The 18,592-nt window shown below is 41.5% G+C and overlaps 1 protein-coding gene across 1 annotated transcript in view; it reads right to left on the reverse strand.

Annotated features, from left to right (window-relative positions):
• usp34 (ubiquitin specific peptidase 34) overlaps positions 1-18,592 on the reverse strand; it is a 245,563-nt gene that overhangs the window by 18,800 nt on the left and 208,171 nt on the right. Inside the window, 10 exon segments of the mRNA XM_084319311.1 lie at positions 997-1,137; positions 2,908-2,987; positions 3,363-3,486; positions 3,927-4,051; positions 4,896-5,000; positions 6,083-6,190; positions 8,681-8,807; positions 11,079-11,157; positions 11,331-11,488; positions 13,419-13,748. Coding sequence (XP_084175437.1) covers positions 997-1,137; positions 2,908-2,987; positions 3,363-3,486; positions 3,927-4,051; positions 4,896-5,000; positions 6,083-6,190; positions 8,681-8,807; positions 11,079-11,157; positions 11,331-11,488; positions 13,419-13,748 — 1,377 coding nt within the window.

Consider the following 18,592-nt stretch of genomic DNA (forward strand, 5'->3'; position numbering starts at 1 on the left):
TTATTATTATTATTATTATTATTATTATTATTATTATTATTATTATTATTATTATTATTATTATTATTATTATTATTATTATGCTGGGGCCTGACGGCACCTGGGCCTGCACCTAGAACACAACACACATTATTATTATTACTATTATCATTATTATATCATTATTATTATTATTATTATTATTATTATTATTATTATTATTATTATTATTATTATTATTATTATTATTATTATTATTATTATTATTATTATTATTATGCTGGGGCCTGACAGCCCCTGGCCCTGCACCTAGAACACAATATTTAATATATATATATATATATATATATATATATATATATATATATATATTCACATATACTGTATATGTGAAGGCAGCTAGCCTTTCTACTCATTTAACCACTGGCCAGTATGGCTTATTACTAGTGTTTTTATACTTGTATCACTGTACATAATACTGTACATACATCAGATCAGTGTATATACCAAGTAGCTTCATTACATATATTCCACTCAATCACTTGTAAAGCGTACAGTATTATTGTTATTGCACTTTACTGTTACATTTGCACTCTGGTTAGATGCCAACTTCTCTTCATTGTACTGTACGTGTGCTGCATGACGACAATACATTGGAATCCAATCTAATCTTTTGTAACTAGGCTACAACTTAGGGCTGCAGCACGATTCTTGCTCAAATGTGAATCACGATTTTTCTCTCTAAGAAGTGAGATCACAATTCTCTCACACGATTCCTATTTTTTCAATAAAATCATTTATTGCACTCTCTTAAACAGACAACATTACATATATGAAAGTGCTGGACTTAAACTTAAAAGTCTCTTGTAACATACAAAATAACTCAAGTCAGAATCGTCATCTTTTAAAAAACAATTTTTTAAAGAAAAGTAAAAAAAAAAAAACTTCGATTAATCGTGCATCCCTACTACAACTATCCAACCCATATGACATGAACATGTGTGATTTTGAACGCACCTTGTGCAGGAAGCAGGTGAGGAAGGAGTAGGCCATGTTGTTGTTGAGGAAGGTTCTCTCGTCCATCAGGATACACTTGATGTACTCGCCGAAGGCCGGATCCTCAACCAGCAGCTTCACGCACGTCTTGGCCAGCGCAGACTACAAGCAACAGGAGGAGCTAGGTCAGTTATACAGGTACTTAGAGCTCTAACAGAGGAGCTAGGTCAGTTATACAGGTACTTAGAGCTCTAATAGAGGAGCTAGGTCAGTTATACAGGTACTTAGAGCTCTAATAGAGGAGCTAGGTCAGTTATACAGGTACTTAGAGCTCTAATAGAGGAGCTAGGTCAGTTATACAGGTACTTAGAGCTCTAACAGAGGAGCTAGGTCAGTTATACAGGTACTTAGAGCTCTAATAGAGGAGCTAGGTCAGTTATACAGGTACTTAGAGCTCTAACAGAGGAGCTGGGTCAGTTATACAGGTACTTAGAGCTCTAACAGAGGAGCTGGGTCAGTTATACAGGTACTTAGAGCTCTAATAGAGGAGCTGGGTCAGTTATACAGGTACTTAGAGCTCTAATAGAGGAGCTAGGTCAGTTATACAGGTACTTAGAGCTCTAACAGAGGAGCTAGGTCAGTTATACAGGTACTTAGAGCTCTAACAGGAGCTAGGTCAGTTATACAGGTACTTAGAGCTCTAATAGAGGAGCTAGGTCAGTTATACAGGTACTTAGAGCTCTAACAGAGGAGCTGGGTCAGTTATACAGGTACTTAGAGCTCTAATAGAGGAGCTGGGTCAGTTATACAGGTACTTAGAGCTCTAATAGAGGAGCTAGGTCAGTTATACAGGTACTTAGAGCTCTAACAGAGGAGCTGGGTCAGTTATACAGGTACTTAGAGCTCTAACAGAGGAGCTGGGTCAGTTATACAGGTACTTAGAGCTCTAATAGAGGAGCTGGGTCAGTTATACAGGTACTTAGAGCTCTAATAGAGGAGCTAGGTCAGTTATACAGGTACTTAGAGCTCTAACAGAGGAGCTAGGTCAGTTATACAGGTACTTAGAGCTCTAACAGGAGCTAGGTCAGTTATACAGGTACTTATAGCTCTAACAGAGGAGCTAGGTCAGTTATACAGGTACTTAGAGCTCTAACAGAGGAGCTAGGTCAGTTATACAGGTACTTAGAGCTCTAATAGAGGAGCTAGGTCAGTTATACAGGTACTTAGAGCTCTAACAGAGGAGCTAGGTCAGTTATACAGGTACTTAGAGCTCTAACAGAGGAGCTAGGTCAGTTATACAGGTACTTAGAGCTCTAATAGAGGAGCTAGGTCAGTTATACAGGTACTTAGAGCTCTAACAGAGGAGCTAGGTCAGTTATACAGGTACTTAGAGCTCTAATAGAGGAGCTAGGTCAGTTATACAGGTACTTATATCTAACCCTAACTAACCGTACTGTCATGCACTTGTCCTAATAAACTAACCTACACTGTAACACGCAACACTTTGATGAACATTGTTACTCAGCTGATAGAGTTGTGCCCTTCCTGATGGCTTGTCGTACAGAACTTGTAAGTCGCTTTGGATAAAAGCGTCAGCTAAATGACTAAATCTAAATGTAATGTAAATGTAGAGCTCTAATAGAGGAGCTAGGTCAGTTATTCTGTCAACTATTAGATCTTAATTTGTATGTTTTATAAAATGTTCCTTTCTAGATGTGTGTAATCTGATTCTCAGCAGATCAATATTATATTGCTGTTGATGTTTCACGATGCTTTGTGTACGAACATGGAACCTTGTTTGCAGTTTTCCTGCCCTAGTGGTTGATGTTTCCATCCTGCTTCAACAGGGCAATAGATGACGTCACAGTACCTTGTTGGAGGGAGGTTGTGTGTGTGTGAGTGTGTGTGTGTGTGTGTGTGTGTGTGTGTCACCTGTGATTGACACAGCTCTGTCCACATCTTGGGGAAGAGAGCCAGATGAAGAGGCAGACCTTCATACGCCATCAACACACCTGGAACCACACGTTAGAAACCATGAGCGTTATCCAGCACACACACACGCACACACACGGGCTGTCCCTAAGAATACCATTTGAATATGAATAGGCTGACATTTGAATATTAATCGACATAATTTACATTTTCATTGTCTGTTGTATTTGTAGCACATTTTCCCAACAGTGACAAGAACCAGTGATGCGTTTTCAGTTCACTAATGTTTTTTTTAATGATTTTTAAACATTTTTATTTACATTCGATTTTATTTCCTTAGTTTCAAATGCAAATGAAATTAGAGTACTGAAATTCATTCGACAGCCTTAACCAGACAGACAGACAGACAGACAGACAGACAGACAGACAGACAGAGAGACAGACAGCTCACATACTCAGTTTGACCAGCGTCTCGGTGAACTTCTCACAGTTGATGGCGACGCGACACAGCAGGTGGATGAACTGGTGGTAAGACAGGAAGTAGTCCAGCAGCATGCGGTCGTACACCTCGTCTTTACCCTGAGAGAGAGAGAGAGAGAGATAATTCATAATGTTTTATCTCTTTTTTTTCTTCAACATTTCTATTTTTCCATCCTTTCCTTGTACAGTGTCCTTGAGTCTGAGAAAGGCACTTCTCTCTTAAAATCCAATCTATTATTATTATTATTACACACACACACAATGTATTATTCTATATATTGTATAATATACCGGTATATACAGACAGATGTGGATAAATATATATATATATGGTAAATATATATATTATTGTACATGCTATCATACAGTTATAAGCAGGTGTATAAGTAGGTATATAGAAATTATTATATGCAGGTATATTCTGACAGACATATATAAATATATATATATATACACACGGTATATACAGCATTACTGTACATATCATCATACGGATCAGTGGTGATACCCTACTCAACCCCACCACCAGGGGGCCTCACCTTGGGGGTCTCCACCATGGAAGGCAGCAGACACATGTTGAGTTCAGGCCGGGGAGGTCGGACGTTGTTCTTGCCGCCCATCAGCTTCATGTTCTCTCTGCACGGCAGGTAGGGCCCGAACGACACTGTCAGAGACACAGCAGGGGTCAGAGGTCAGAGACACAGCAGGGGTCAACACAGAGTATGGCTGTCCCCGACTAAGGATTTGAATGGTCGACTATGATTGGCCAAAATTTGCCGTTAGTAGACTATTGGTAAAAAAAAGATATAATATATATATAAAAAAATATATATATATTATATATACGGTATATTTTTTGTTATCATTCCATTTGGGCTGTGGGGGGTGCTTAATGTCTGAAGGAGTCGACTGAAGGCTTCTTGTCCTCTGTGAAAGCATGCAATTGGTCCACTGATGGATACATCTTGATATTTGTCTAGTCTAGTGTGTTCATTAGATGGGTGAAATCCTCTTTCAGTGCCTCTGTGCCTGTTTTCTTAGGCAGTTAGCCTCTGGTATGCGTGCCATTAGCGCCAGCCACGCTTCTAGGCCTCTTTTCTTTTGGAAAGAATGATAAAAAATAAAAATAAAATAAAAACATAAATTTTTATTTATATTCGACTAAGAGGTTGGCTGGTCGACTACGGCTCCTTTCGACCGATTAGTCGATTATTAGTCGACTAATAGGGGTCAGCCCTAACAATGAGGTACCTTTACATGTTGCTATGGTGATAGGTACAGTAAACAGACTCACTAGGTATGTTGCTATGGTGACAGGTACAGTAAACACTCACTAGGTATGTTGCTATGGTGATGGGTACAGTAAACAGACTCACTAGGTATGTTGCTATGGTGACGGATACAGTAAACAGACTCACTAGGTATGTTGCTATGGTGATGGGTACAGTAAACAACAGACTCACTAGGTATGTTGCTATGGTGATGGGTACAGTAAACAACAGACTCACTAGGTATGTTGCTATGGTGATAGGTACAGTGGTTGTGTTGCAGGAAGGGCACCAGGGTGTGCAGGAAGTCATGAGGACTCAGCAGAACCAGCTCCTTCAACACATCTGAGGAGACAACATGTTATTTAATACTGTTTAACTCATTCACTGCCAGTGGTGTAAGCCATCCTTGTACTCAATGCGTGGCATTGTTTGCAGGGTTATATCTATATTCTATATTATAGCTATGGAGACAATACTATGGCTCATTTGACATTAAGTATCCATCGCTCAACATGTGAAAAAGATGTATACGTTGTCATGTATACGTGGTGAATATTGTATAGTTTCTGAGTGATCCGGGCTAATTCCTGAAAACGGCGCTATGGAGCAATACGTGAATTTAGCTAAAAGCGTTGGTGTTGCTCGCCTGTACAGGTATATAATAGGTATTATGTTTCATCATGAATGCATGAAAGGGGGGGAGGGAGGGGGTCGTTTTTTGATGCTTGGATCGTCAGCAACGGCATACGTTTTGGGAGTACGTTGCATATGATCGTTGCGATCGATGTGAAATCATGGTTGGATCAAAGTAGGATTGATGTCATATGGTCCTTACCTTCACAAGGAGGTATCCCAAAAAGAATATTCCAATTGTCTGATCCCGATTTCCAGTATTAGTGTCACATCGGGACCCCGACATAATCCGGCACAACACATGCATCGAGTGGCCATGGACGCGTTTCAATGTGATCGGGTGAACCGCTAGACTTGCCTGGACCAAAATTCTCCGCCCGGAGGACATTAGATGTAACACAGGGTCTGGGGAACAGGGTTTCAAAGGGTGGGCGATAGTGCCACCTAGCAGGATCTGGCCGGTACTGCACTTTTGGCGTCTCAGTAGGGCTTTCAGCGGTAACATAATATAGGTCCGTGAGTGTAATATTGATATTAAAATCGAATAAAAGAAAAAAAAGCATCTAAAAACGAGTTTACTCGTCTTTGGCGCTCAACGCATGGCGGCCAAAAAACGAGTTTACTCGTCCTTGGGCGCTGAATGAGTTAATAACATAACATATTTAATACTGTTTAATAACATAACATATCAGGACACTGTTTAATAACATAACATATTTAATACTGTTTAATAACATAACATATTTAATACTGTTTAATAACATAACATGTGTGTGTGTGTGTGTGTGTACCTAGGCAGGCATTGCGGAGCTCAGGAGGACTGTAGGAGTTGAGGAGTGTGAGCAGCTTGTGGGCGAAGTCGATCCTCTCCTGCCACTGGATCAGAGCCTGCTTCACATCTACAGCGAGAGAACAAACAAACACTGGATCAGAGCTGCTTCACATCTACAGCGAGAGAACAAACAAACACTGGATCAGAGCTGCTTCACATCTACAGCGAGAGAACAAACAAACACTGGATCAGAGCTGCTTCACATCTACAGCGAGAGAACAAACAAACACTGGATCAGAGCTGCTTCACATCTACAGCGAGAGAACAAACAAACACTGGATCAGAGCTGCTTCACATCTACAGCGAGAGAACAAACAAACACTGGATCAGAGCCTGCTTCACATCTACAGCGAGAGAACAAACAAACACTGGATCAGAGCTGCTTCACATCTACAGCGAGAGAACAAACAAACACTGGATCAGAGCCTGCTTCACATCTACAGCGAGAGAACAAACAAACACTGGATCAGAGCTAACCCTAACTAACCTTACTGTCATGCACTTGTCCTAATACACTAACCTACACTGTAGCACGCAACACTTTGATGAACAGTGTTACTCAGCTGATAGAGTTGTGCCCTTCCTGATGACTTGTCGTACAGAACTTGTAAGTCGCTTTGGATAAAAGCGTTCAGCTAAATGACTAAATGTAAATGTAAATCTACAGCTAGAAAACAAACAAACACTGAATCAGTGGATGGATGGGTGTAACCTTTGCGCTGCAGGTAGTAGGGTCGTGTTGCTAAATCAGATCTATCAGTGGATGGATGGGTGTAACCTTTGCGCTGCAGGTAGTAGGGTCGTGTTGCTAAATCAGATCTATCAGTGGATGGATGGGTGTAACCTTTGCGCTGCAGGTAGTAGGGTCGTGTTGCTAAATCAGATCTATCAGTGGATGGATGGGTGTAACCTTTGCGCTGCAGGTAGTAGGGTCGTGTTGCTAAATCAGATCCATAAGTGGATGGATGGGTGTAACCTTTGCGCTGCAGGTAGTAGGGTCGTGTTGCTAAATCAGATCTATCAGTGGATGGATGGGTGTAACCTTTGCGCTGCAGGTAGTAGGGTCGTGTTGCTAAATAAGATCCATAAGTGGATGGATGGGTGTAACCTTTGCGCTGCAGGTAGTAGGGTCGCGTTGCTAAATCAGATCTATCAGTGGGTGGATGGGTGTAACCTTTGCGCTGCAGGTAGTAGGGCCGTGTTGCTAAATCAGATCTATCAGTGGATGGATGGGTGTAACCTTTGCGCTGCAGGTAGTAGGGTCGCGTTGCTAAATCAGATCTATCAGTGGATGGATGGGTGTAACCTTTGCGCTGCAGGTAGTAGGGTCGTGTTGCTAAATCAAATCTATCGGTGGGTGGATGGGTGTAACCTTTGCGCTGCAGGTAGTAGGGTCGTGTTGCTAAATCAGATCTATCAGTGGGTGGATGGGTGTAACCTTTGCGCTGCAGGTAGTAGGGTCGTGTTGCTAAATCAGATCTATAAGTGGATGGATGGGTGTAACCTTTGCGCTGCAGGTAGGGCCGCGTTGCTAAATCAGATCTATCAGTGGGTGGATGGGTGTAACCTTTGCGCTGCAGGTAGTAGGGTCGTGTTGCTAAATCAGATCTATCAGTGGGTGGATGGGTGTAACCTTTGCGCTGCAGGTAGTAGGGTCGTGTTGCTAAATCAGATCTATCAGTGGATGGATGGGTGTAACCTTTGCGCTGCAGGTAGTAGGGTCGTGTTGCTAAATCAGATCTATCAGTGGGTGGATGGGTGTAACCTTTGCGCTGCAGGTAGTAGGGTCGTGTTGCTAAATCAGATCTATAAGTGGATGGATGGGTGTAACCTTTGCGCTGCAGGTAGTAGGGTCATGTTGCTAAATCAGATCTATCAGTGGGTGGATGGGTGTAACCTTTGCGCTGCAGGTAGTAGGGTCGTGTTGCTAAATCAGATCTATCAGTGGATGGATGGGTGTAACCTTTGCGCTGCAGGTAGTAGGGTCGTGTTGCTAAATCAGATCTATCAGTGGGTGGATGGGTGTAACCTTTGCGCTGCAGGTAGTAGGGTCGTGTTGCTAAATCAGATCTATAAGTGGATGGATGGGTGTAACCTTTGCGCTGCAGGTAGTAGGGTCATGTTGCTAAATCAGATCTATCAGTGGGTGGATGGGTGTAACCTTTGCGCTGCAGGTAGTAGGGTCGTGTTGCTAAATCAGATCTATCAGTGGATGGATGGGTGTAACCTTTGCGCTGCAGGTAGTAGGGTCGTGTTGCTAAATCAGATCTATCAGTGGATGGATGGGTGTAACCTTTGCGCTGCAGGTAGTAGGGTCGTGTTGCTAAATCAGATCCATCAGTGGATGGATGGGTGTAACCTTTGCACTGCAGGTAGTAGGGTCGTGTTGCTAAATCAGATCTATCAGTGGATGGATGGGTGTAACCTTTGCGCTGCAGGTAGTAGGGTCGTGTTGCTAAATCAGATCTATCAGTGGATGGATGGGTGTAACCTTTGCGCTGCAGGTAGTAGGGTCGTGTTGCTAAATCAGATCTATCAGTGGATGGATGGGTGTAACCTTTGCGCTGCAGGTAGGGCCGCGTTGCTTTCAGCACCGACAGGAAGATGGAGAGCAGCTCCACCAGGTCACCGGTCACATGACAAGCCGTGGCCTCGTGGTACATCATGTGTAACGTGTTGAACGACTAGAGAGAGAGAGAGAGAGGGAGAGAGAGGGATGAGAAGAGTGGGGGGAGAGAGAGATGAGTGGAGAAGGAGATGAGAGAGAGATGAGTGGAGAAGGAGATGAGAGAGAGATGAGTGGAGAAGGAGATGAGAGAGATGAGTGGAGAAGGAGATGAGAGAGAGATGAGTGGAGAAGGAGATGAGAGAGAGAGGAGTGGAGAAGGAGATGAGTGGAGAAGGAAATGAGAGAGAGATGAGTGGAGAAGGAGATGAGAGAGATGAGTGGAGAAGGAGATGAGAGAGAGAGGAGTGGAGAAGGAGATGAGTGGAGAAGGAAATGAGAGAGAGAGATGAGTGGAGAAGGAGATGAGAGATGAGTGGAGAAGGAGATGAGAGAGAGATGAGTGGAGAAGGAGATGAGAGAGAGAGAGGAGTGGAGAAGGAGATGAGAGATGAGTGGAGAAGGAGATGAGAGAGGAGTGGAGAAGGAGATGAGAGAGAGAGGAGTGGAGAAGGAGGTGAGAGATGAGTGGAGAAGGAGATGAGAGAGATATGAGTGGAGAAGGAGATGAGAGAGAGAGAGGAGTGGAGAAGGAGATGAGAGAGAGATGAGTGGAGAAGGAGATGAGAGAGAGAGAGGAGTGGAGAAGGAGATGAGAGAGAGATGAGTGGAGAAGGAGATGAGAGATGAGAGGAGAAGGAGATGAGAGAGAGATGAGTGGAGAAGGAGATGAGAGAGATGAGAGGAGAAGGAGATGAGAGAGAGATGAGTGGAGAAGGAGATGAGAGAGATGAGAGGAGAAGGAGATGAGAGATGAGTGGAGAAGGAGATGAGAGAGAGAGGAGTGGAGAAGGAGATGAGAGAGAGAGAGAGAGAGGAATGGAGAAGGAGATGAGAGAGAGAGAGAGGAGAAGGAGATGAGTGGAGAAGGAGATGAGAGATGAGAGAGAGAGAGAGGAGTGGAGAAGGAGATGAGAGAGAGAGGAGTAGGAGATGAGAGAGAGAGGATTGAGATGAGAGATGAGAGAGAGAGAGGAGTGGAGAAGGAGATGAGAGAGAGAGGAGTGGAGAAGGAGAAGAGAGAGAGATGAGTGGAGAAGGAGATGAGAGAGAGATGAGTGGAGAATAAGTTGAGAGAGAGAGAGAGAGAGAGAGAGAGAGGGAGGGAGGGAGGGAGAGAGAGAGATGAGTGGAGAAGGAGATGACTGTATTTTCACACCACATTCTCGCTTAACTGTAACTTGATTGTTGGTTAATTATCTTTGTCAGTTACATTGGGTTTTGATATCTTGTCACGGCTGCCTGTAACATGGCAACCATTGTTTTATAGATGGCAATGGAAGAGACAACGGTTGCCATGTGGTGATATGAGAAATATATGATATATGAGAAATATATCTATGTAAATATAAATATATGTAAAATGAGGTTGTACCTACTGTACCTCCGTCATGAGGATGTACATGAGGTTGTACCTACTGTACCTCGGTCATGAGGATGTACATGAGGTTGTACTGTAACTGTACCTCAGTCATGAGGATGTACATGAGGTTGTACCCACTGTACCTCCGTCATGAGGATGTACACGAGGTTGTACCTACTGTACCTCGGTCATGAGGATGTACATGAGGTTGTACCTACCGTACCTCAGTCATGAGGATGTACATGAGGTTGTACCTACTGTACCTCCGTCATGAGGATGTACATGAGGTTGTACCTACTGTACCTCCGTCATGAGGATGTACATGAGGTTGTACCTACTGTACCTCAGTCATGAGGATGTACATGAGGTTGTACCCACTGTACCTCCGTCATGAGGATGAACATGAGGTTGTACCTACTGTACCTCCGTCATGAGGATGAACATGAGGTTGTACCTACTGTACCTCAGTCATGAGGATGTACATGAGGTTGTACCCACTGTACCTCCGTCATGAGGATGAACATGAGGTTGTACCTACTGTACCTCCGTCATGAGGATGAACATGAGGTTGTACCTACTGTACCTCGGTCATGAGGACGTACATGAGGTTGTACTGTAACTGTACCTCAGTCATGAGGATGTACATGAGGCTGTACCTACTGTACCTCGGTCATGAGGATGTACATGAGGCTGTACCTACTGTACCTCGGTCATGAGGATGTACATGATGCTGTACCTACTGTACCTCAGTCATGAGGATGTACATGAGGTTGTACTGTAACTGTACCTCCGTCATGAGGATGTACATGAGGCTGTACCCACTGTACCTCCGTCATGAGGATGTACATGAGGTTGTACTGTACCTACCTCGGTCATGAGGATGAGTCCTCTGTTGAACACCACCAGGAGTCTGTCCTCATCGTTTTCCAACAGCACACGGAAGGCACTACAAACAACACACACCTGTTAGGACCACAGGGGTGTGTGTGTATATACCTGATGAGTGTCTCTGTGAGTGTGTGTGTGTGTGTGTGTGTGTGTGTGTGTGTGTGTGTGTGTGTGTGTGTGTGTGTGTGTGTGTGTGTGTGTGTGTGTGTGTGTGTGTGTGTGTGTATAGACCTGATGAGCGTGGTCCAGCAGGAGCGTCCGTCCAGACAGCGGAGGTAACAGCTGATGGTGGTCTTCTTGAACTGCTTGACGTCCTCCAGCTCCTCCTCCCTCATGTCAGAGCGCTGGGCCACAAACAGCTGCATCAGGTTAAACAGCTCCTCCACCGCCTGACACACACACACACACACACACACACACACACACACACACAGTCAGACACACACACACACACACACACACAGACAGAGAAACAGAAACAGTCAGATACACAACACGTATCTGGATATTTAGCTAAACGGTATATCTTCAGGCTCCGCTGCCTACCTGTTATTCACTCTCAACATGGATAAAACAAGGTATAATAAGGATTCTTTAGGTGGTGGTAGTTTCTCCGTTTGGACATTATATCTGAAATATATAGCCTAGCTAGCCTATAGTCGGTCTGGTATTAGAAAAATAGAAAAGTAATATTCTCCAAACAATCCGACGGGCCAGATATTATTGCTGGGGGGGGGGGGGGGGGGGGGGGGGGGGCAATTACGCCCCCGCCGGCCGCCTATTGCCATAGAACAACAGTCTGAGCATGCGTAGTGAGCTGTGACGTCGTCGTTTATATAGACTACGCGTTTAACGTGGCTACACGGATCCACTGAAACGGATATTTTGAAAAATCTTCACTTTAAAATGCGTTTTTTTAGAAAATCTCCGTTTACGTGTGGATGAAAGGCCCAAACGTGAGAAGAAAATGTGCGCTTTACTAAATATCCGGATTCGTGTGGACATGACCCAACATGAAACAGGCGAGGCCTTCCTGAACCATGGATCTATAGGCCCAAAAGGAGATCAAATCACTCGGTGCTTCTCATCCTACATCCAACTACCGCTTCAGCTTCTCATCCTACATCCAACTACCGCTTCAGCTTCTCATCCTACATCTAACTACCGCTTCAGCTTCTCATCCTACATCTAACTACCGCTTCAGCTTCTCATCCTACATCTAACTACCGCTTCAGCTTCTCTCATCCTACATCTAACTACCGCTTCAGCTTCTCATCCTACATCTAACTACCGCTTCAGCTTCTCATCCTACATCTAACTACCGCTTCAGCTTCTCATCCTACATCTAACTACCGCTTCAGCTTCTCATCCTACATCCAACTACCGCTTCAGCTTCTCATCCTACATCTAACTACCGCTTCAGCTTCTCATCCTACATCCAACTACCGCTTCAGCTTCTCATCCTACATCCAACTACCGCTTCAGCTTCTCATCCTACATCTAACTACCGCTTCAGCTTCTCATCCTACATCCAACTACCGCTTCAGCTTCTCATCCTACATCTAACTACCGCTTCAGCTTCTCATCTAACTAACGCTTCAGCTTCTCATCCTACATCTAACTACCGCTTCAGCTTCTCATCCTACATCTAACTACCGCTTCAGCTTCTCATCCTACATCTAACTACCGCTTCAGCTTCTCATCTAACTACCGCTTCAGCTTCTCATCCTACATCTAACTACCGCTTCAGCTTCTCATCCTACATCTAACTACCGCTTCAGCTTCATCCTACATCTAACTACCGCTTCAGCTTCTCATCCTACATCTAACTACCGCTTCAGCTTCTCATCCTACATCTAACTACCGCTTCAGCTTTTCATCCTACATCTAACTACCGCTTCAGCTTCTCATCCTACATCTAACAACATCCTATCCTTGATAATGTGAACTAGTATTTTTGTAATTATTTATTTATCTTTTTGCTGTAGTGGATAGGATTTTTGATATTGATAGATAACGTATTATTACATATTAATATGATATTGTAAGGAAGGGCCAGGACCAGATAAGCTTTGCTTCTTTCTGTCCCTTCTCGAACAAAACCATTTGTCTTCAGCTATGATGACAATCGCTTCCATGTCTAGGAAGAGATATTTTATTTGTATTTGTATTTTGTTTAAAAAAAGAAAAATTATTTTGTTTTTGTTATTTCAAGTTTGTGTCTTGAATCTTTGTTCGAGATAAATAAAGATAAAAAAAAAAAAAAAAAAAACTGATCCTAAAATCTAAATCAGTGCCGACTTGTCGGGCACCACCCACCCCGGGGTACTGGCTGGCGTGCGGCGTGAGGTTCTTGAAGGCCCACTGGATGTTCTGGTGCGAGGCCAGCTGGCGGGTGAAGCCGGGCGACTGCTCGCAGCACATGCGCAGGATGCCGTAGTAGGCGGGCAGCATGCCGCGGTTGAACAGCACCACCTCCTGGTCGTCGTGGTCGGCCAGGATGTAGTTGAAGGCGATGTTCTTGGTGACCACGGGGTTCTGCACCACCAGGCGCACGTTCTCCGGACACTCCACGCACACGTTGTACCAGAAGGAGAGCAGCGCCTGCTTGTTGTGGTTGGTGGCGATGGCCGGCTCGGACAGCTTGGGCTGGGGGGCGGAGTCAGAGGGGGAGTGGTTACAGTGATGAAACAAGTGGCTACAGTAATGAAACAAGTGGCTACAGTAATGAAACAAGTGGCTACAGTAATGAAACAAGTGTTACAGTAATGAAACAAGTGGCTACAGTAATGAAACAAGTGGCTACAATGAAACAAGTGGCTACAGTAATGAAACAAGTGGCTACTGTAATGAAACAAGTGGCTACAGTAATGAAACAAGTGGCTACAGTAATGAAACAAGTGGCGACAGTAATGAAACAAGTGGCGACAGTAATGAAACAAGTGGCGACAGTAATGAAACAAGTGGCTACAGTAATGAAACAAGTGGCGACAGTAATGAAACAAGTGGCTACTGTAATGAAATAAGTGTTACAGTAATGAAACAAGTGGTTACAGTAATGAAACAAGTGGTTACAGTAATGAAACAAGTGGTTACAGTAATGAAATAAGTGGCTACAGTAATGAAACAAGTGGTTACAATTAAATAAGTGGCTACAGTAATGAAACAAGTGGTTACAATTAAATACGAGGTTACAGTAATGAAACAAGTGGCTACAGTAATGAAATACGTGGCTACAGTAATGAAACAAGTGGTTACAGTAATGAAACAAGTGGCTACAGTAATGAAACAAGTGGCTACAGTAATGAAACAAGTGGTTACAGTAATGAAACAAGTGGCTACACTAATGAAACAAGTGTTACAGTAATGAAACAAGTGGTTACAGTAATGAAACAAGTGTTACAGTAATGAAACAAGTGTTACAGTAATGAAACAAGTGGCTACAGTAATGAAACAAGTGGCTACAGTAATGAAACAAGTGTTACAGTAATGAAACAAGTGTTACAGTAATGAAATAAGTGGTTACAGTAATGAAACAAGTGGCTACAGTAATGAAACAAGTGGCTACAGTAATTAAACAAGTGGCTACAGTAATGAAACAAGTGGCTACAGTAATGAAACAAGTGGTTACAGTAATGAAACAAGTGGTTACAGTAATGAAACAAGTGGTTACAGTAATGAAACAAGTGGCTACAGTAATGAAATAAGTGGCTACAGTAATTAAACAAGTGTTACAGTAATGAAATAAGTGGTTACAATTAAATAAGTGGTTACAGTAATGAAACAAGTGGCTACAGTAATGAAATAAGTGGTTACAGTAATGAAATAAGTGGTTACAGTAATGAAACAAGTGGCTACAGTAATGAAATAAGTGGTTACAATTAAATAAGTGGTTACAGTAATGAAACAAGTGGCTACAGTAATGAAATAAGTGGTTACAATTAAATAAGTGGTTACAGTAATGAAACAAGTGGCTACAATAATGAAACAAGTGGTTACAATTAAATAAGTGGTTACAGTAATGAAACAAGTGGTTACAGTAATGAAACAAGTGGTTACAGTAATGAAACAAGTGTTACAATAATGAAACAAGTGGTTACAGTAATGAAATAAGTGGTTACAGTAATGAAACAAGTGGCTACAATAATGAAACAAGTGGTTACAATTAAATAAGTGGTTACAGTAATGAAACAAGTGGCTACAGTAATGAAACAAGTGGCTACAGTAATGAAACAAGTGGCTACAGTAATGAAACAAGTGGTTACAGTAATGAAACAAGTGGCTACAGTAATGAAACAAGTGGCTACAGTAATGAAACAAGTGGCTACAGTAATGAAACAAGTGGCTACAGTAATGAAACAAGTGGCTACAGTAATGAAACAAGTGGCTACAGTAATGAAACAAGTGTTACAGTAATGAAACAAGTGGTTACAGTAATGAAACAAGTGGCTACAGTAATGAAACAAGTGGTTACAGTAATGAAACAAGTGTTACAGTAATGAAACAAGTGGTTACAGTAATGAAACAAGTGGCTACAGTAATGAAACAAGTGGTTACAGTAATGAAACAAGTGGTTACAGTAATGAAACAAGTGCCTACAGTAATGAAACAAGTGGCTACAGTAATGAAACAAGTGGCTACAGTAATGAAACAAGTGGCTACAGTAATGAAACAAGTGGCTACAGTAATGACACAAGTGGCTACAGTAATGACACAAGTGGCTACAGTAATGACACAAGTGGCTACAGTAATGACACAAGTGGCTACAGTAATGAAACAAGTGCTACAGTAATGAAACAAGTGGCTACAGTAATGAAACAAGTGGCTACAGTAATGAAACAAGTGGCTACAGTAATGAAACAAGTGGCTACAGTAATGAAACAAGTGGCTACAGTAATGAAATAAGTGGCTACAGTAATGAAACAAGTGGCTACAGTAATGAAACAAGTGACTACAGTAATGAAACAAGTGGCTACAGTAATGAAACAAGTGGCTACAGTAATGAAACAAGTGGTTACAGTAATGAAACAAGTGACTACAGTAATGAAACAAGTGGTTACAGTAATGAAACAAGTGGTTACAGTAATGAAACAAGTGGCTACAGTAATGAAATAAGTGGTTACAGTAATGAAATAAGTGGTTACAATTAAATAAGTGGTTACAGTAATGAAACAAGTGGCTACAGTAATGAAACAAGTGTTACAGTAATGAAACACGTGGCTACAGTAATTAAACAAGTGGCTAAAGTAATGAAACAAGTGGTTACAGTAATGAAATAAGTGGTTACAGTAATGAAACAAGTGGTTACAGTAATGAAATAAGTGGTTACAGTAATGAAATAAGTGGTTACAGTAATGAAACAAGTGGCTACAGTAATGAAACAAGTGGCTACAGTAATGAAACAAGTGGTTACAATTAAATAAGTGGTTACAGTAATGAAACAAGTGGCTACAGTAATGAAATAAGTGGCTACAGTAATGAAACAAGTGGCTACAATAATGAAACAAGTGGCTACAGTAATGAAACAAGTGTTACAGTAATTAAACAAGTGGTTACAGTAATGAAATAAGTGGCTACAGTAATGAAATAAGTGGCTACAGTAATGAAACAAGTGGCTACAATAATGAAACAAGTGGCTACAGTAATGAAACAAGTGTTACAGTAATTAAACAAGTGGTTACAGTAATGAAATAAGTGGCTACAGTAATGAAACAAGTGGTTACAATTAAATAAGTGGTTACAGTAATGAAACAAGTGGTTACAGTAATGAAACAAGTGGTTACAGTAATGAAACAAGTGGTTACAGTAATGAAACAAGTGGCTACAGTAATGAAACAAGTGGCTACAGTAATGAAACAAGTGGTTACAGTAATGAAACAAGTGGCTACAGTAATGAAACAAGTGGCTACAGTAATGAAATAAGTGGCTACAGTAATGAAACAAGTGGTTACAGTAATGAAACAAGTAGTTACAGTAATGAAACAAGTAGTTACAGTAATGAAACAAGTGGCTACAGTAATGAAACAAGTGGTTACAGTAATTAAATAAGTGGCTACAGTAATGAAACAAGTGGCTACAGTAATGAAACAAGTGGCTACAGTAATGAAACAAGTGGTTACAGTAATGAAACAAGTGGCTACAGTAATGAAACAAGTGGCATGAAATAAGTAGTTACAGTAATGAAACAAGTAGTTACAGTAATGAAACAAGTAGTTACAGTAATGAAACAAGTGGCTACAGTAATTAAACAAGTGGCTACAGTAATGAAATATGTGGCTACAGTAATGAAACAAGTGGCTACAGTAATGAAACAAGTGTTACAGTAATGAAACAAGTGGTTACAGTAATGAAACAAGTGGCTACAGTAATGAAACAAGTGGCTACAGTAATGAAACAAGTGGCTACAGTAATGAAACAAGTGGCTACAGTAATGAAACAAGTGGTTACAGTAATGAAACAAGTGGCTACAGTAATGAAACAAGTGGTTACAGTAATGAAACAAGTGGCTAATGAAACAAGTGTTACAGTAATGAAACAAGTGGCTACAGTAATGAAACAAGTGGTTACAGTAATGAAACAAGTGGCTACAGTAATGAAACAAGTGGCATGAAATAAGTAGTTACAGTAATGAAACAAGTAGTTACAGTAATGAAACAAGTAGTTACAGTAATGAAACAAGTGGCTACAGTAATGAAACAAGTGGCTACAGTAATGAAATAAGTGGCTACAGTAATGAAACAAGTGGCTACAGTAATGAAACAAGTGGCTACAGTAATGAAACAAGTGGTTACAGTAATGAAACAAGTGGCTAATGAAACAAGTGTTACAGTAATGAAACAAGTGGCATGAAATAAGTAGTTACAGTAATGAAACAAGTAGTTACAGTAATGAAACAAGTGGCTACAGTAATGAAACAAGTGGCTACAGTAATGAAATAAGTGGCTACAGTAATGAAACAAGTGGCTACAGTAATGAAATAAGTGGCTACAGTAATGAAACAAGTGGCTACAGTAATGAAACAAGTGGCTACAGTAATGAAACAAGTGGCATGAAATAAGTAGTTACAGTAATGAAACAAGTAGTTACAGTAATGAAACAAGTGGCTACAGTAATGAAACAAGTGGCTACAGTAATGAAACAAGTGGCTACAGTAATGAAACAAGTGGCTACAGTAATGAAACAAGTGGCATGAAATAAGTAGTTACAGTAATGAAACAAGTGGCTACAGTAATGAAACAAGTGGCTACAGTAATGAAACAAGTGGTTACAGTAATGAAACAAGTGGTTACAGTAATGAAACAAGTGGTTACAGTAATGAAACAAGTGGCTACAGTAATGAAACAAGTGGCTACAGTAATGAAACAAGTGGCATGAAATAAGTAGTTACAGTAATGAAACAAGTGGCTACAGTAATGAAACAAGTGGTTACAGTAATGAAACAAGTGGCTACAGTAATGAAACAAGTGGCTACAGTAATGAAACAAGTGGCTACA

The sequence above is a fragment of the Notolepis coatsorum genome (assembly GCF_963971535.1).
Source record: "Notolepis coatsorum genome assembly, chromosome: 7".
Lineage (NCBI taxonomy): Eukaryota > Metazoa > Chordata > Actinopteri > Aulopiformes > Paralepididae > Notolepis > Notolepis coatsorum.